The sequence below is a fragment of the Callorhinus ursinus genome, unplaced genomic scaffold (assembly GCF_003265705.2).
Source record: "Callorhinus ursinus isolate GAN/ISIS: 27379988/994484 unplaced genomic scaffold, GSC_fseal_2.0 scaffold10, whole genome shotgun sequence".
Classification (NCBI taxonomy): Eukaryota; Metazoa; Chordata; class Mammalia; order Carnivora; family Otariidae; genus Callorhinus; species Callorhinus ursinus.
In genome coordinates, this window is record NW_027397072.1 from 30,736,800 (window position 1) to 30,756,861 (window position 20,062).

General features: G+C 39.5%; 1 protein-coding gene and 1 pseudogene across 1 annotated transcript; both read right to left on the bottom strand.

Annotated features, from left to right (window-relative positions):
- Positions 1 to 439: 439 nt before the first annotated feature.
- On the bottom strand, positions 440 to 1,250 carry LOC112820953 (large ribosomal subunit protein uL30-like; annotated as a pseudogene).
- A 1,419-nt stretch (positions 1,251 to 2,669) lies between these two features.
- SULT6B1 (sulfotransferase family 6B member 1) lies at positions 2,670 to 18,780 on the bottom strand. Its single transcript, XM_025868059.2, has 7 exons — positions 18,582 to 18,780; positions 17,208 to 17,320; positions 12,744 to 12,833; positions 11,750 to 11,876; positions 7,940 to 8,034; positions 5,159 to 5,315; positions 2,670 to 2,800 (listed from the first exon to the last, which is right to left on the bottom strand). Exons 1-7 carry the CDS (start codon positions 18,778 to 18,780, stop codon positions 2,670 to 2,672), a joined length of 912 nt encoding a protein of 303 aa, XP_025723844.1.
- Positions 18,781 to 20,062: the final 1,282 nt, after the last annotated feature.

The following is a 20,062-nucleotide window of genomic DNA, read 5'->3' on the forward strand; positions in this document are numbered from 1 at the left end:
AGCCTCACCTGAACCAGACACATCCTAGACCAGTCTGTTAAAAGAAGGGCAGTGCAGTCAATTAAGTGGCTGACTCTTGATTCTGGCTTGGGTCATGCTCTCAGGGTCGTGGGGTTGAGCTCTGTGTCAGGCTTTGAGCTCAGCAGGGAGTCTGTCTAAGATTCTCTCTCCCTCTCCTTCCTGTCCCTGCCCTCCCCCGCCCCGTGCTCGCTCTCTCTTAAATAAATAAATAAAATCTTTTTTAAAAAATGAGAGGGGCACCTGGGTGGGTCAGTCGGTTGGGCATCTGGCTCTTGGTCTCAGCTCTGGTCATGATCTCATGGGTCATGAGATCCAGTGGTGAGGGCCTCCGTGCTCAGCTCAGCAGGAAGTCTGCTTGAGATTCTCTCTTCCCCCCTCTCTTCGCCCCTCCCCCCTCTCCAAAATAAACAAATAAATCTTTTTTTTTTCCATGAGAGTAGTCATTTATTAACTGACCAGATTACAAAAATAATCATGGCAGATACCTTAGTTCATCCTTCTAATAAGCCTATTGATCTGGTCTTCCCTGTTACCAGCATCTCCATCTTCTACAAAATGGGTGGTCTTTTTCTTCATTCCCCCTCGTGGAGAAGATAATTTGAAGGGCCATAAAAAGTTGTTTGCTTCTTTGAAACGTTTTCCAACAGTATAGATCTCGTGAATCAGATCCTCCATGCAGATGATGCCATATTTACCAAGAGATCGGGCAATCAATGTGTTATCTGTCAGGGCAATTCGCTTCTTGTTGATTTTGCCATAACCACGCGTGTAGATCAATTCATTCACCGACTTCAGATTTGGGTACCCCCATGCTACATAAGGTTCCACAATCCTTAGCATGTTAACTGAAGCCTTGTTGAGCTTAACAAAGGTGCCATTGAAGATCTGGCGAAGGCGAAGAAGCTGCAACACCTTTCGAACCTTTGGGCTCACACCATTGATACCTCTGATCCTGATGACAAATGCCAATTTGGGTTCTGCAGAGGTTGCCAGCTTTTCTTGCCATCCTTGCCATTCGAATCTCAGTGCTGTACATCTGCCTATATTCCTTGTGGTAATGCCTAGCTTTTTCATAGATAAGCTTCCTTCTTGCCTTTCGAAGCATCTTCTGAGCAAACTTCTTCCTCAGACGCTTGATCTTCAACTCTGCGAAATTCCTTCGCTTCTTCTTAAGGGTTTCTGGCACAGCAGGAACCTTCTTTTTCTTCTCTTCTGCACCCTCTATGGTTCCAGCCGGAAAAGAGGAAAAATCTTTTTTTTTTTTAAAAGAAATTTCATTTCTATTTAAACACTTAAGGACATAGTATGGTTTTTGCCCAACATCACATTTCCAGTACAGTGCTGCACATAGTAGGCACTCAATAAAGATTTATTGAATAAATTAGTGAATGAAGTGACTTTTTTACCAAGAAGTGGTTTTTAGAATATTAGATCAGTTAGGATGCTTTTGATGTAATAAACACAAAATCAAACACAAATTGGTTTACAGTAGAAAGCAGAGGAAGAGAGGATTCTTTTTTTTTTAAGATTTTATTTATTTATTTGACAGAGAGAGAGAGCACAAGCAGGGGGAGTGGCAGGCTGAGGCAGAGGGAGAAGCAGGCTCCCCGCTGAGCAGGGAGCCCGATGCGGGGCTCGATCCCAGGACCCTGGGATCATGACCTGAGCCGAAGGCAGATGCTTAACCGACTGAGCCACCCAGGTGCCCTCATGAACTAAAAGAATTTTTAAGAATTTTTAAGAATTTTTATCCAGTCTTTCTTGGTGTTCTGAAGGAAGGGTTTTTAGTTTATGTCATCCACAATACTACCAGAAATAGTAGCCCTGCAGTCTTTCTCAAAGCAATTTTATCTAACTTCTATGAACCATTCTATTCTTAACTGTAAAGAAGTAAAGACGTAAAGATTAAGGATTGTTAAAAGGTTTTTTTCCAGAACATGCTTTACCTTCTCTTGTAAATTCCACATGACTACCTGGGCCTCTGTGGTAGAAAAGCCTTTATGCCACAATAACACAATCTCTAATATTTAGCTTTGAACTAAACGTTGTGTTAACTAGAAATATAAAGCCCCTTAAGAGAGGGGCCTCCGTAGGGCCTCCTACAGAGACATGTACAGAGTAGATGAGCAATGCATTTTCCTTGAATCATATGAGGACAGGATTTAGTCATCGGACTTCAGTGCTGAGCTGGAATTACATTTCCCCCCAATAGTAAGTTTGAGACAGCCACCACAAGTGCTTTGATCCTCAGTGAGAGATAAAGGAATTATTCTGGGAGGACAAAAATTTGTGCATCATTGGGAGAGCTGTCTCATCTACACTCAAACACCGATTTATGTGTGTTACTGATAATATCTGCTTATGCTCTGATGTGAACCCAGAGCATGAAAGAAGTGAAAAGCCCAGCATCCCCCATTAGCGAGACTATCCCCTTTGGACAGCTAAATGGCCTTTCCCCCAAAAGCGAGCAAACAAGTCTGAGTTCAGAAACTTCAAATGTTGTCAGTATTATTAAATTCATGTTATTTATATCTAAATGTTATTGAATTTTCATTATTTGGTTATTTGATTAACTTCTTATTTCATTATTTAAATTTAATTATTATTCATCAAAATAAAATATCCATGCCTGCAGCATTAACCAGAAATCAAGCTTGGCAATAGGATTCATACTTCAGCTTTGCTCCTAGGGAAGTGCCTGCTAAGCACTCTTTGAATTTTGCATCCATTTCCTGGTTCTGAGTTTCACTGAACAAATTTTTCCAATCGCCAACTTCTCCTGCAACACACACAAAACAACAGACCCGGACATCTGTTAGAATATTTCTTTCTATCTTCTTTTTTTGGGGGAAATCGGAGGGGGAGATGAACTACGAGAGACTATGGACTCTGAGAAACAAACTGAGGGTTCTAGAGGGGAGGGGGGTGGGGGGATGGGTTAGCCTGGCAATGGGTATTAAAGAGGGCACGTACTGCATGGAGCACTGGGTGTTATACGAAAACAACGAAGCGAGGATCATCACATCAAAAACTAATGATGTATGGTGACTAACATAACATGATAAAATAAAATAAAAAAAGAATATTTCTTCCTGATTTTTTTAGCTACTTTATTTTATTTTTATTTTTATTTTTATTTAGGTGTAGTTGACACACAGTGTTACATTGGTTTCAGGTTCAACAACTCTCTAAGTGATGCCATGCTCATCACAAGTATAGCTCCCTTCTGTCACCTGTATGCAACACCTTACAGTTCCACCGAGCTGTATTCCTAATGCTGTGCCTTTTATTCCTGTGACGTATTCATTCCATAACCAGAGATGTGTACCTCCCCACTCCCCTTCACCCCTTTTGCCCATCCCCCCCCCACTATTTCTTCTCGATTTTACCATTTTTCAGTGCGGCATTTCACTTTGAAATGTGAAAATGACACATGAAGAAAATTAGTCTTAAGAACGAATGTAAGTCTTGTAAAATTAACAGTATCACTGGGGCTTCCCCATTGGTGGCATGGGAGGTGATGTGCTTTTTACATCACTGAGGGGACAATAGACTTCAATGATCTATCCCCACCCCTGTCTCAAGCCTCGAGACCTAAAATTCCACTTTTTGAGAGTCATTTTTTTTCTCTGTGAAGTCTTTTAAATACTTTCCCCCTTGAGAAGTTGTCATTTTACAGCAGGTTTTTGTGAAGACCTCAGATACTGAAAATTTTGCAGGAAGTTATTATTTTCCTGAGATTAGTAAATGTTTTTCTTATTACTTTTAAAAACAAAGGAAATTACTTCTTTCTTTAGAATCTTTTGGTGATTTGGGTTGAAGGTGCAAGTTCCTTGTTGCATAGCCATTTGAAATGTCTGTTTATTAAGAGGGTTTGATGACAGGAGGAAATGCTTAGATATATGAAGGGAATAACGTAAAACACAAAACTGTTTACAAATGTCATCCGCTGACATCACAGAGTAAGGCTGGAAGAAATATGCCAAAAAAGTTAAACATGCCTCTGGTGGGAGAAATGTGGATAATTTTTAACGCTTTTGCACATTTTCCCGTGCTTTCTGAATTTTCTACGAGGAATATTGTAAAAATTTTAAATTATTACTTTATTTTTGAATTTTTCTGTTCTGAATAGTGCTTGATTAACAATGTACAGAAAAGTCCTATTTTTTCCCCTCCTTTAAAGTTCATCAAACAAGGCATAAAAATCAGGGATAAATTCAGGAATCAAACCAAAGCCAGATTTATATTCAATGTTCCATTCACAGTGAGGATTTTAAATGGGTCTTCATTTGATAAAGTGTAGTAGAGTCAAGTAAACCCATGTTCAAATCCTGACTCCATCAATTATTAGCTTTGTGGCAATGGACAAATTAATAACCCTGAGCTGTGGTGTCCACATTAGTAAAATTAAGGAATCAATATCTTTTTTTTTTTGCTATAAAATTTATGCCCAGCAAAAGGTCTAACACACGATAGATGCCTGATAAATGATAGTTGTCGTTGTGATGTGTGCTGGTTCTAAATCACATTATACTTTTGTTATATATGCAACTAAAAAGCCTGGTAATCCCTAAGCTATATTATCATAAATTTATGTAAGAAATTAGAATGCTTTAATGAAATTTAGGTAAAATCATCAAGTGACAGACATAGCTAGTTGCCTATCCAATACTCATTATCTCTTCCTTCCTTATTAACAAAACCCCGATTTTAATTTAGTAATAATGTTCCCACCTTAAAAAAAAAAATCACAGTTCCCAGGCAACAGGGCAGAGAGAGGTGGCCAATGAAGTGTACAAAGTTACTGATGAGGCTTCCCACAAAGTTCTTTAAAGGGACCCCACTCAGCTAATACACTTAATTCTGTCTCTTGCTAGTCCCTTAGTTTAATAAAACAGTACTTTAATTTTAATGTAATGGCAGTGTTCTGGCTGCTATCTTGCCATCACAAAGTGACAAGCAGAAAGGTAGAAGGAACCTAGATATTGCAGACCTGCCAGACTAGTTCTGAACTGACTATGTCAAACTTCTTGTTGAGGGAGAGAAAAAGGAAATCCCGTATTAACTTAAGGTCTAGTTATGTGGATTGCCTATTACATGCAAATTGTGGGTGTCCCAGAAACCAGGGCGACTTTACCTTTGCGGAACAGAAACGGGCCAACAGCACCATGTGTTTCCCGGGACTTTGCTCGCATTGCTTGGAAGGTACTCTGGGCTGACATGGTTTGAATCTGCTCCCCAGTTAAAGAGAATCCAAAGAACTCAGCAATTTGTTTTATTCCAGCAGCCAGGTTCTGAAGACAAAATTTTCAAGGATAAACTTCTTTGTATGGGAATCATGCCATAGCAAAGACAGGCTTCTTAGCCAGAATGGATTTATTAAGCTTAGCTCTCTATTTATCTCACTATCTTTAGACTTCCCTTGATACTTCTATATCAATATTCAAGATGGCCCTACATGATATTCTGTATTGATTTTACTTTGTAGTTTCAATGTATGACTCTTCCTGAACTCTTCAGGATACAAATAATGACAGTAAGCGTTAAGTAGTAGGTAAGAATCTTATCTAAGGTGATACTAAAAAGCACCAGTCTAGATGAGCTGAGGAAATTAATGTAATTGTACATGCTCGTTCCAATTCTCTTTTCTTCTGAATTCTATGTTTAATTCCATTACGAAAGTCTAATTTTTGGAATCATAAAAACTAGGAGTCTTGAAATTTATCTTGTCTAAATACCCTTGTAAATCATGAACCTCCTCAACAGTATCCCTGACCACGAAGATTCAAAAATCTCCTAGAACAGTTTCTTAAACTGTATTCTACAGAACATTAATTTACTTTAAGGTGGTTATAGATGTTTCATGAAAAAAAAAAAGGAGGGTGAAGGGTTGAGGTCAAATAAGTCTGGAATCCTTTCAGTTAAATAAAGATAACCTTTTTGTTAGTTTTTCCTACAGGATCTCTGAATCTTTACTATGCCAGCTACAGCGTGAACGTCCCAAAGGAGTAGCAGTCCCCAAATCCATTTGAATAGGCAACCCCTAAGCAAGAATTATTAACATCTGGGCAACACTGACATTCCATAGAACACAAGTTTTAGAGACATTACTCTTGGCTAGAAGGAGAACAGATTAAATTGGTATGTTCTTTCATGTTTCATAGATGCACTCTATCAACGGAAGGGACAGGTTCAGTTATACTTTCCTTTGATAAGAATTTCAGGGGAGACTGGTGTTAAGAACTCACTTCCACTAGAAAGCATCTGACATACTCCCTTCTTTTTAACATACTTTCTTCACTGGAGTTCCAGGACCCTGGCTTCCTGTCTACCTCAATAGCCACTCCTCTGTCTCCTTTGCTGATTCCCCCTGTTTCCCAAACTCTCTCTATGGGGGACTCCAGGGCTCAGTCCTTGGTCTTCTTCTCTTCTCCATCTGTAACTTACATACATGGGTATGTAATCTCATGTGCCAAATTTATACAGCCCAGAACTCTCTCTTCATTCAAGACTTTTATACCCAACTGCCTACTTGACCCCTCCATTTAGATGACTGATAAACATCTCACACTAAACATACCCAAAACCAAACCCCTGATCTTTCCCACAATCCCGCTTTCACCTACTGGCATCTCCTACTCAAATGATGACAGCTCAATCCTCTCAGTTGGTCAGGCCAATAATATTGGAGTCTTATCTGATTTCTCTTTTTCTCTCACCACTCTTTCTTCCGTTCAGTCCAGCAGGAAATCCTATTAACTCTTCTTCAACATATATTCAGAATTCAACCACTAATCACTGCCACTGCCCCTTCTGGCCTGAGCCATCATCTTCCTTTGCTTGGACTATTGCAATACTCCCTTCATGGGTTTCTCTACACTGTCTTTGCTTCTCCCTAGTACGTTCTCATACACCAACCAGAATGAACCTATTAAAAACACACCAATTCCTATCACTCTTCTTCTCTTACAATGGCTTCCCATTTCACTCAGAGTGAAAGCCAAAGGAATTTCAATGGCCTGCCACATGATTCCCATACTTCACTCTACCTCATTCCCTTGCCTCTGTTCTCATTGGTTAATCTCCCCAGGCTCAACCCTACTGACCCCGCCACATTCACCTACTTCATGTCACTTAATGATGCCAGGAACACTCCAACCTTAGAGCCTTTGCTCCAGTTGATTGTGTATGCCTGGAAAGCTCTTATTCCAATTACCTACTTGGCTCACTCCCTCTCTTCTTTAGATCTTTGCTCAAATCACTTACTTTCCATGAGTTTTCCGCCAACTACCCTATTCTATCCTGGGATATGTCCAGCATCCCAGTTCCCCACCCCTACCTAACATTTCCAATTTTCCTTAATCAGCTATGCCATTTTTGTCTTAAATATTATAAACATTAAAAAAATATTGTGTTTATTATTTATCATTCTCTCTCACCGCCTTCTTCAGCTAGAAGGTAAGCTTCTCCAGAGCAGTGAACTTCGTCTGGCCTGTTCACTGATGTATCACAAGGGCCTAGAACAATGCTGAGCACTCACTCACTAAATGTTCATGGATAAACAATTAAAAAAAATAACATCATATGGAAAAATCAATTCACAGCCAAATGCATATTCAATTAAATCTCAACTGAAACCTACCTATTATTTTTGCCATTCTTAAATTGGACCATCTATCATAGCAGAAAATAAAGCAGCCACTCTTAATCATAAGTTGCTAACCATTATTTTATTTCTGTTTAATAAACAACCTAAGCCCCTATGCATTGTATTTTTTTCCTAGCCTGTCCCACATATTTGGAATATTCTTTTTTTTAACTGAATACAATATTCACACAACCAGACATTAAAAGTAAGTGCTCCATGTTATATTTTATAAGAAATTTTGCCATAGAATGTCAATAATCATAATCTCACCTTTTTCAGGTCTTCATATAATAGGAACTTAATGTTTTCATCATCAAGATGTTTGTTCCAATTAATGGCAAAATCAAAATAACTTCCCCAAGAAACTAAAAACACAGGGAAAAAAATTCTTAAGGAATTTTAAATAACTGAGGCTAAAATGATAGATGGTTAATTTATGCTCTAAAATATAAACTATACATATGTGTATATGCTCAAACAAGATTTTTTTTAAAGATTTATTTATTTTAGAGAGCACACATGCCAGTGGGGGGAGGGGCAGAGGGGGGAGAGAGGGAGGGAGAGAGAGAGAGAGAGAGAGAGAGAAGCAGACTTCTCGCTGAGGAGCCCACCAAAGGGCTCCACGAGAGGCTTGATTTCATGACCCTGAGATTATGACCTGAGCCAATATCAAGAGTCTGACGTTTAACCGACTGAGCTACCTAGGCACCCCTCAAACAAGATGTTTATTTGTTATTACAAATCTCTGCTCCAAAAGAATTGGCATAAACCATTCCTATTGTCAGATTTCTATTCATTTTATTATTTTCATAAATAATAACACAACTAAGCTAGTTGCAAAAGTGGTTTGATAAAAACTATCAGACATTCATGAATATTTAGGTGAATAAAATAATTCAGAAATAGTGAATGATACATGAAAACTGACAGTGCCAGAAAGAAAGAAATGATGAGACAGATATTATCTAGATCAGCATTGCCCAATAGAAATTTAATGCAAACCACAACTGTAATTTTTATTTTATTTAAATTCTATTACAATCGAGCCCCACATCGGGCTCTCTGCTCAAGTGGGGAGCCTGCTTCTCCCCTCTCCCTCTGCCACTCTGCCTACTTGTGCTCTTTCTCTCTCTGTGCATCAAATAAATAAATAAAATCGTTTAAAAAATACTTGATGTATTTTTCGACTTCTAAAACTTTGGTTGAAAAAGTAGATTCATACACTCAACTTGTACCAAACTTATTTAAAAGTCTCCAATAACTGAACTGAGTATCTGTTTTTAAGTTTAAATTTAAGCTAATTCAAATTAAATAAAATTTAAAATTTAGCTCCTCGATTGCACTTGTCACATTTCAAGTGCTCAGTTGCCACATGTAGCTAGTGGCCCCCATCCTGGACAGTGCAGATTGAGACACTGATCAGCTGTGCTGCTTGCGGACTGTGTGACTTTGAGCAATTCGCTAAACCCCTTTGTACCTTAGGATCCTCATCTGTAAAATGGGGTTTTTAGGAGGTTTAAGTGAATTAACACATATCAGATGCTTAAAACAGCCCCTGATTTATAGTATCCACTCAACAAATTTTAACCATTATTGCTATATCATTAATAATAGTAATATTCTCATAATTATTATCATTATCATGAAGCCCTTGCTTTGAGCCAGGCTGTTTCTACATGTTTTATTTGTTGTGGCAAACTCTGTAAGTTTCATACCCATATCCGTTTTTGTTGCTACCCAAACTGATTGCTTGGGTCTAAGCCAACTGTGAGAATTTGGGTTCCTGTTTTTCAGCCTCTCTCAGAGCTGTGGTTGGCCAGCGAGACACAAGCAGGAGTCTGCTGGAAGGTTTCTAGCAAACCTGTTGCTGTCTTGTTAAGTCTTCTTCGTGAACTGAAGGGGATGCTTGGAAGGACAGTAGCCAACTTGAGAGTATGTTGCAAAAGGGGCAAAAGGGAGAGGCCAGGGGAATGTCAGAGGTGTTGGCCCGACATCACTGGGCTGGGCAGCTGAACCAGCTGCCTTCCTTCAGGCTTCTTGTTTAGTGAGAAAAATAAAACACAATCTATTTAGGCCCCTGTGGTCAGGTTTTCTATTCTTCCAAATACACTATTAATTGGTACATTTTATCCTTCAATCTTTAAAGCAATCCAATGTGATAGGTACAATTTTTAAACCTGTTTTGTTGATGGGGAAATAGAAACCCAGAGAAGCTAAGTCACCACTTCAAGGTCACAGGGTTAGTAAGTTATGGGTATTGTCATCTTTCGACAACTGTCTGACACAAAAGCTAGGGCTACCAAACAAAATGCTATACTGTCCCACTTCCTGTAGGTCGGATACTCTTCTCCTTACTTTAGAAGTAAAGAAACCAAAGTTCACAGCGATCAAATGTCTTGCTCAAAATCACCGAGGCATGAGTGATTTGAACATGGGTTTAAGCTCTAGCTCTGCTCACTGGGTTATATAAGACTGATGAATCACTGAACTCTGCCTCTGAAACTAATAATACACTATATGTTAATTAACTGAATTTAAATTTAAAAATTAATTAATTAATCTAAAAATGTTCTAGTTCTGCTACTTAATGGCTGCGTGACCTTCTTATGCCTCTATTCCCATCTTTATAAAACGGGGACAATAATAGTATTTATCCTCGTAGGGTTCTTATGAGAAATGAAATTTAAAAACGTATGCAAGGGATAGCATATAGTGCCTGGCATGTAGTAATTGTTCAGTAAGTGGTAAGTATTTTATTCTCTCTAATGTTAATTATAATATGTAGTAGTAAGTGATGAAGCCCAATCCAGACCTCTCATATTCCAAATCCTGTATGTTTCCCAGTACGTTGAGCTTCCTCCCTGGGTTGAATTTAACAAGTTTGTAAGGCAGATACTTTATTCAAGTTAAGCCCAGCACATTTTATCATTGTCAATCAAATAATTAGGCTGAAAGAGTGGCTAGAGCCACAAAGATTTCCTACGATAGATTGTTCCAGTGATGACAGCTTCTCATCACTAAATGCCCTCTCATGTCATCAATGGGGGGCAGTTTCAGACTTGCCTTGACTGCCTCCTCCAACCAGTCTCAGTGAGTGGTTTCCAGACAAACTAAACTTTCTTCAAGGTGCTTCATAAGCACCTTCCATGCACTATTTTTTTCTCTCCTACACCCCAATCCCCATACTTCATCTTTCCTTTGGGGCCAGTACTGACTGCACCCAGTGTCCATGCATGTGGTTGCTGGGCTGGTCACCTTCAAAAGTGGTCCTCTTGGAGCGACCTGTCAACAACGTCCTTTCTAGGGTCATCTGGCATTAATTCTGCCTTCTACTCCCTGTAAGACTCAAGAGAGCCACGAGTCAGAGAAGGCATCTTTAATCTCTGGCCACTCTACCCATGGGGGGCAGAGTCACCAGTACCTACAAGCAGTGGGACCCCTGGCAAGTGATTTAACTTGTGCAAGGGGCGACTACTGCCTTATTCATAGTTTGTTACGGTCCTAAGCGAAATTATGCACATACAACATCTACGTTAGTACCTGGAGCATCAGTAATTGCAGTTAGCAATAACCAGAGGTGAAACAACAACATGGTCTAGCAAAGCTGATTTCCTTTCTGGCAAACGAATATCTTAGGTGTGGGTTTTTAAGATTTTTAAATTTTATTTTATTATTATTTTTTAAGTTTTTATTTATTTATTTATTTATTTATTTATTTATTTATTTATTTATTTATTTTAGTAATCTCTATCCCTCAACATGGGGCTTGAACTCACAACCCTGAGTTCGAGAGTCACACGCTCTACCCACTGAGCCAGCCAGGTGCCCCTGTCCCATGTCTGTTCGATGCCTACCCCCTACTCATAGTCAACATATGAATTGCCTAAATTATTTTTAAAAACACTAATGTATTATTGTTTGATGAACAGAACTAGTGGTGCTATAAAACTTCATTTAAAAGCAACTTTTCGGTTCCTGGATCCTCCTTAATCTTCTTTCTTTACTGTAAGACACATTTGATTTTTTTGTACTTAATGTGGTCATCTGTTGAAGTAAGAATTATTTTGCCAACAGCTATACCTTGTCCTTTCATGAACTGTCTGAAGAATTCATCCCAAGAGCCATAGCTTGGAATATCAGGGACATCATTGTGGAAATGGAAAAAAGATACTGCCGTATCTTTAGGGTTTCGAAATATCACCAATATCTAGGGAGAGAAAATTAAGTTAGTTTATTCAGGTCTATGTTTTGAACTTTGGAAAAGTGAAGGGGTGAGCAGTATCATTGTGTAATCCTGTATATGACTTAATTTTGTTAACATATAGAGAAAGAAGGACAGTAAGAAATTGAAGAAGAGGGGGTAGCAGATGGAGAAATTTGGGGAGAAGGGAGAAAAAAGAAGAAAAAGCAGATTGATGTTGTAGCAGAGAACTTCTGCTAATGAACTTAGTAAAAAGAGTTGTATGTAGAAGATATCGAAAAGGAAAAAAGAGCAAACTCGTTAGAATCGTCATAAGGGCATGACCTGGGAAGTTAAAACGCCAAGTAAAAATTGCAAAATAATATTAAGGAAAATGAAAATAATGTTCAGAGTATGGTGGGAGAAGATCAAACAGTGATAAGAGTAACCAACGCACCTATTGTTACGTACGCATGACATGAAGCTTGCTATTATATGTGAAATTCAGAAATAAAATGTTTCAGACCTCAGGTAAATAATGCTCACCAGAAAGAACAACAACAACAAAAAACCCTTCTGCTTGTTTTCCTAGATTGTACTGTTTTGTAAACACTCTAAATATCTTAGTGGGATTCTGAAATCTATTCACTATAAAACAGATTTTAAAATATGTTCAATTCTAGGTATATGTTTTATATCCCAGCTGAAAATGCATTTGCTTTGCATGAAACAATAGCAAATATAATCTGAAGAAAGAAACAACATAAGAAATACTAAATCTCACACTTCATTTATTAAAATTCTAAAGATGCAAACTTCATCACATAGCTCAGAAAGGCAATATCTAGACGTTAAAAACTTCAAATTGAAATATGAGTAAGAAGGGACACTCACCTTGGCTTTATTCTTGAAGATGGACCCAGGTAATTTGTCATAATGGAGGTGAGTTGCCAAAATCCTTGGCGATGGAAATTGTTTCATTCTCTTAAAAATATACACAATAAAGTGAAAGTGTGTGTGTGTGTGTCTTATGGTCAATCACCCTTAAGTGTAGTATCTGAATGGTAGTTTCAAGCATCGCTATTGTTATGCTTTTTCCATTTCCTCCTCCAATTTTTGTTTTGTTTTGTTTTTTGTTTTAGAGAGAGAGAAAAGAAGAGTGCGCTTGCGCACAGGGGTGGGGGAAGGGCAGAGGGGGAGAGAGAATCTTAAGCAGTCTCCACCCCCAGCAGGGATCCCTGCGGGGGGCGGGGGAGGGGCGGGGGCGCTGCTGGGCTCCATCTCACAACCCTAGGATCATGACCTGAGCCAAAATCAAGAGTCAGATGCTTAAGTGACTGAGTCACCCGGGCGCCCCTCCTCCAATTTTTAATTTTTTCTGTTTTCTTGCTTTGTGGGGGTGAAGAATGGAGAAAATCATAAACAAATAATTTAAATCGTCCTTTTGGACTTCCTTATAGGAACTGGCTTATCTTTTTTTTTTTTTTGGTCGTTTTTTGAAAAGTTTACCTTTTCTCGAAATCACATCAAATTCTTGTGTTCAAGACAAGCTCATAATCTGCGGTCTACTCTTTGACTTAATTTGGCTCTCTTCTATAGTCAAGGTCTTTAACAGAAATATTTAAGTTTTTCATAGCTCCTCCAAACCTGTTTTTAATATCTAGCTTTTTTTTTTTTTTTTTACCAAAAAAATTCCAGGGGCATATGGGTGGCTCAGTCAGTTAAGCATTTGGCCTTCAGCTCAGGTCATGATCCCCGGGTCCTGGGATCAAGGCCCACCTTGGGCTTCCTGCTCAGCAGGGAGCCTGCTTCTCCCTCTCCCCCACCCCCACTCCACTCATGCTCTCTCTCTCTCTCTCTCTCAAATAAATAAACAAATAAATGAACAAAATTTTAAATTTCCATTCAAATATCCCAACAGAACCTGAAAGTGCACAGTCACTTGAATATCTGAGAAATATTTTACAAGAGAAATTCTTGTCAGTGTGAGGACTCAGTCATTGATTCTTTGTGTGTGTGTATCCACTTCCACTGATAATTTATTTATTTATTTTTTTTAAAAGATTTTATTTATTTATTTGAGAGACAGTGAGAGAGAGAGAGCAAGCACATGAGAGGGGGGAGGGTCAGAGGGAGAAGCAGACTCCCTGCTGAGCAGGGAGCCTGATGCGGGACTCGATCCTGGGACTCCAGGATCATGACCTGAGCCGAAGGCAGTCGATTAACCAACTGAGCCACCCAGGCGCCCCACTGATAATTTAAAAAATGAAGTTATCTGCTTAATCTGCCAGGGGTAAGGGTTTCATCTTAATATTAGGTCTTTAGTACGTTATATGGGCTAAAGCTTCAAGTTTATTTCCACACTTGTAGAGGTCACTCACTGCTTGGTCACATTATTTCCAGTGATAAAATGATATTTAGATATTTATAGCCAATTGTTCTGTAAAAACTTAGTGGAGATCCCAACTCAAGCAAGGGCAAAAAATAAAATGAGGTTTTTTAAAAAAAAAATTTAAGGGGTGCCTGGGTGGCTCAGTTGTTAAGCGTCTGCCTTCAGCTCAGGTCATGATCCCAGGGTCCTGGGATCGAGCCCCACATCGGGCTCTCTGCTCGGCGGGAAGCCTGCTTCTCCCTCTCCCACTCCCCCTGCTTGTGTTCCCTCTCTCGCTGTGTCTCTCGCTGTCAAATAAATAAATAAAATCTTTAAAAAAAAGTTAAGTCAATGATATGGGTCCAAGTGGTGATTAATAGTCATAATACTTAATTTATATCAAACTGTCCTAATTTTTAGTTTTGAATGTCACTTTTACATTCATTCACAGCAATCCTCTCAGGTGGGTATTATAACCCCCATTTTAGAGATTAACAATAGGCTTTGAGGTTTTAAGTGCTTTGTACAAAATCGCACAGGTGGTGATTTTCCGATTAAGTTGTAGTGTGCTGTTTCCACTACACTGCACGGCCAAAAATCACAAGACATATGAGAAATGGTAAAGTTCCTAAAAGGATTAGAAAAATACCCAGGGAGAAAATGAGAAATAACTGTAACAAACCTGATATGCATATAATAAAATGTCGATGAAAATGTGATATGGCCAAACTATAAGCAATGTAAAGACTGTATGTTTATTTTATTTTATGTTTTAAGTAATCTCTATGCCCCAATGTGGGGCTCTAACCCACAACCCTGATATCAAGTTGCATGCTCCACCAACTGAGACAGCCAGGCATCCCAGGAAAATATATGTATTTTAGGAAAGTCTTCTGTAAAGTGAGTAACTGCTGAGTAAATCTCATCTTCTTACTGATTTCCATTTTAAAATAGGGGCGCCTCGGTGGCTCAGTCAGAACATGCAACGTTTGATCTCCAGGTTGTGAGTTCGAGCCCCACTTTGGGTATAGAGTTTACTTTTCAGAAAAGCTGGAAAACTGGGTAAATGTTAGCATCAATTGTAAAGTTGATGCTAAACACCCTCTTTAGAAAAAATGTTATGCAATGGCCTGGACAGGGGGAAACCAGTGGGGCTTTTCATTGGCCCATCGTTTCTTACGTAGGAAAAAGCTGCTGAAGACTCCTGTCCACACATCCTGAGCCAGTCCTGACCACCCACGTCTGGGCCCTGATGTGGCTGCTAGCGCCTCGGACACCTCCTGAGGTTGCAGCCAACCACAGGCAGGATGCACACTTACCCCCCACTCCAGCCCACCCCTCAGTCCACGTACCTCTCATTTGCATGCGATTTTTTGTGACTTTAGTCCGATCCACGGAAATGGGCTTCCTTCCACCTAAGATCCAACTTTTCAGTTTATATTTGTCATCATGCCAAGTGTCTGTCATTTTCCAGAAACCACTTTCTAAGTCTCAATTCAATGACTTATTTCTTAGTAACCCAGCTCTTCCATCTGCTTGTTGGGAGTCTTGGTAGTAAACACTTCTCAAAGTTTTGCTGAGACTGTGGTTCCCCCTTGAATACAGCTTTCCCTTCCCGAATGCATTTCTGGTGTGTCTAGGCAGGGCCAGGGATGGTCTTCCTCTCACCTGTCCTATCCAAGCCCTGAAGTCCTCAGGCAGATCCTTCCTCCCACCTTTTTCTTGCCTTCCCTGGCAGCGACCAGAGCATCCTGTCTCACACCCAAGCCCCACTTAATTATACTGATAAAGTGAGTAATAATATATGGTAAGGTGAATTAGAACAGGTAGGATGACCTGTTAGAACCTTTACACACACCAGTGACTTACTCTCTCAGCTACTACTTGAGTCATCCCGGAGGCAGGGACATTAAAGGTAATGTCTTCCTGGAAACGTCTGGGGACTGCTGACATAAACTGAGGGTAGGATTATCTGGGCCTTAGAGGAACCCTCCTGTTGGCATCCCACCCAATTCTCTGTCTTCAGAGACAAAGCTTTTTTGTTTTAAATTTTTTTTTAAGATTTTGCTTTTTATTTTTATTTATTTAAGATTTTTTTTAAAAATAAAGATTGTACTTATTTGCAAAAGTGCGAAAGCACGTGCCAGGCGGTGGGGGAAGCGGGTGTCGGGGTAGGGAGAGAGACAAGCAGACTTCACACTGAGTGCCAAGCCAGACTGGGGCTCAACCTCAAGACCCTGAGATCATGACCTGAACCAAAACCAAGAGTTGGCTGTTTAACTGACTGAGCCACCCAGGCTCCCCTAAGATTTTTTTTTTTTTTAAAGATTTTATTTATTTGACAGAGAGAGACACAGCGAGAGAGGGAACACAAGCAGGGGGAGAGGCAGAGAGACAGGGAGAAGCAGTCTCCCCACTGAGCAGGGAGCCCAATGCAGGGCTCGATCCCAGGACCCTGGGATCATGACCTGAGCCAAAGGCAGATGCTTAACGACTAAGCCACCCAGACGCCCCTAAGATTTTATTTTTTAAGTAATCTCTACATCCAAATGGGGCTACAAACTTACAACCCTGAGATCGAGAGTCACATGCTCTACTGAACGAGCCAGGCAGGCACCCCTGGTTTTAATTTTTCTTCAGGTTTCTCGGCTTGCTTTCCCTCCTATTTTTCTTTTATAAGTCGGCTGTGCAGAGGTTAAGAAGCTTGAATTGGAAAACTTGGGTTCAAATCCTGGCCCTGCCATTTATTAGCCCCTTGACCTTGGGTAAGTTTCTAATGGTTTTATCTTTTGTAAAATCGTGATGAGGTTATTTCGCCATGAAATGAGATAATCCTTGAAAAGTGCTGGGATAATATGGTAAGCACAAAATAAGCTGCCATGATTTAAGTACTGTACTTTCTGAACACAAAACTAAAAATATCCCCCAAACGGAAGAATTCTTTCTATGATAATTTACTATAAGTTTAAAGGCTGTTTTGTACTAACCTGGTATTTTTCTGGGTCCCCACATTCAAGAATTGGGAATTCTGGATATTCATACTTTTTTTTAGATTCAGCAAATATCAATTCACTAATGATGTGGAGAATCCAATTTGAACCTGTAAGAAAAACAAAGAAAGCTCATTAAGGAGTCTTGATATAGCAAAGGCATGTTACTTTCACATATATATCATAAAAATTAAAACCTACAGCCATCCTGTGGTATGTACAATGTGCATTTGAAATAAACTGGGCTATAAAAGAGTTTTGTGGAAACAGCACTTCTTACGTTAGTGCAAAATTCAAGTTATCTTATTTTTCAGATTTTTCCTTTAACAAGTGGCAATGTTTCTTGAATCTATCATATGTTCCTTACAGAACAATGTTATGTTATAGAAATGATTTTTTATTATATATCATGTATTATTTCCCTTATGTTAATGAATATTTTCTATAGGAGTATTATAATTTTGATTTTATTAAAACCCAGCATCGATTAACAGAAAAATATCACTTAGGTTTATTAAAGCCATCTTCATCTGATATTTTTCTGTTAATCGATGCTGGGTTTTAATAAAATCAAAATTATAATACTCCTATAGAAAATATTCATTAACATAAGGGAAATAATACATGATGCCAGTTAAAAAAATCAAAAGTAGATTGTGAGATTTTATGAAATAGGAGAATTTAGATTCTTAATGTCTCATCCTCCATTGATGAATCACCATGTAAAACTGGTTTGCAAAACTAAAGGATTGATGATGTTTGATCCTGAAAAATAATCTATTACGTGGAAATCATCATATGTATTATAGATATGGGCATGCTTTTGTCTTTAGTCGAGAATCAAGATGAAAATCTTTACTGTTGTCAGTGCTTGATAGCAAATGGACTTTCCTGCATTCACCTTTCTGGTAGCTAGCCCCACCATGAATCCTTCCTGCATCCATCATCCAGCAGACCTCCTCCCTCAGACACCGAGGTTTCTAAATCTAGCAGTTCTAGTGATTGATTTCACAAGTTATGCTCTTAACCGTCTTTTTCTTTTTTTAAGATTTTATTTATTTATTTGACAGAGACACAGCGAGAGAGGGAACACAAGCAGTAGGAGAGGGAGAAGCAGGCTTCCTGAGGAGCAAGGAGCCTGATGTAGGGCTCGATCCCAGGACCCTGGGATCATGACCTGAGCCGAAGGCAGACACTTAACGACTGAGCCACCCAGGCGCCCCTGCTCTTGACCGTCTTGATCATCCTCCCACTGCTTTCTGGCTAGCTTCATGCAGCGATGAACTGCCCTCCTCCCCGACCTTGGCCTTGCACCCTGCCCAACTACTCACGATGAGAAAGTGCCCTTGTAGAAAATGATTTGTCATTTACCACACTTTGGATAAGATGCGAGCACTATGTCATCACTTCTGGCCTCAAAGGTGTCCAAGGCCTGGAAAGTTTCTGAGGTGCACATGGTGATTGGGTACGGAATTCCTTGATGAGTGAAAAACAAGCAAGAAAGTGCAGTTTCTTTTGATTTTTCCAAAGCTTCGTCAATGTAGTCAATAAATTTGGACTTCCTGGCCATGCTGGCTCCCTGCTGATGAACCTGTTCTGTGGTCGTCCAGGGACAGCAACGGCTTTTAATGGAGTTTCAGGAGGTGGAATAAAGGGCTCCCCCAGTTCACATGAGAAATAAATCATTGAATTCTCCTCCCCCCCACCTGCCGGTTTGCACGCCCACCTCTGACAAAAGGCAAACCGCAGGTGCAGAGCAGCGTGAGGATCAGGGAATATAACCCCAGGGGTTGATTATATTACCATCATAGACAATCCTCCCAAGGAAAGTAAGAATAGAGTCCATTACCAGAAGATAACAGATATTAACTTTCTAACAAACAGTTCTTTAACTGAATCAGACAATTTTCCATCACAGAATTGAGGAAATTTTGTATGTCAACAGAACATACCTTACTGAGGCAGGTGGTAGATGTAGGAGAGCAACTTTTAATCTCCATTTTACAGCAGGAAAAGAACAGACCAGAGAGGGTTCCTAGTTGGATAGGTTTCTGGGTTTCATTATATTTGTAATAATGTATTTTTAAAATGTTTGTCAAAAGGTAAAATTGGAATATCTGACTGTCCTACTATTTTTATATTTCCATAAACCACATCCCTGTTGGAGATCTTATTACTTACATAACAATGGGATGCTATTCACTGTAGGTGGGAAGGTTGTGTATTTCAGAATCTCCCTCCCAGAAAAGAAAAGGAGTAAGACTGGACTCCTCGCCAAGCTGCTTAGTGGGATTGTCCCTTACATTATAGTCTTTGTTTTCCTGGGGAAGGTAGAATTTAAGGCATTAATTCACATGTTGCTGTTGTCCTTTGCTTGCTTCTTAATGAGTAAAATGATAAAAAAAAAAACAACAATATGCCTGGATCCTGTTTTGATACTAATGCCTGTAATTATAGGAGGATTTGGGGGGGCTGATTGTGAGCTCTGATTCTTCTTAGTCTCCCCAGGCTGAGGGCAGGCTGTCAGTCTTACAGTTCTACCTACTTGACTCTTATTTTTTTCTTAAGATTTTATTTTTTAAAGTATTCTCTACACCCAGTGTGGGGCTCCAACTCACAGCCCTGATTGTATTCCACCAACTGAGCCAGTCAGGTGCCCCTCCCCCACTTGACTTTTAATTGTCTGCATGCATGGTGGAGGTAAACAGCATGAATGATTGTGTAATTACCTAGATTATATGATACATTTGCACTGGTGTGCTTTCGAGTGCAGGTGGGCCTCCAGTTCTGTACAATCCCATTTTCTGTTTAGCTCCTCGATCCACCCAGGCCTGACATAAGTGATGGGGGAC

Bases quoted from the DNA above. Each gene is read 5' to 3' on its own strand.
- SULT6B1 (XM_025868059.2), bottom strand. From the start codon at position 18,780: ATGGCCAGGAAGTCCAAATTTATTGACTACATTGACGAAGCTTTGGAA. The intron at 8,035-11,749 runs GTATAGCTGTTG...CTGTGTTTTTAG, and splicing joins ACAGTTCATGAAAGGACAAG to TTTCTTGGGGAAGTTATTTT. The intron at 5,316-7,939 runs GTGAGATTATGA...TTTTGTCTTCAG, and splicing joins TATATGAAGACCTGAAAAAG to AACCTGGCTGCTGGAATAAA.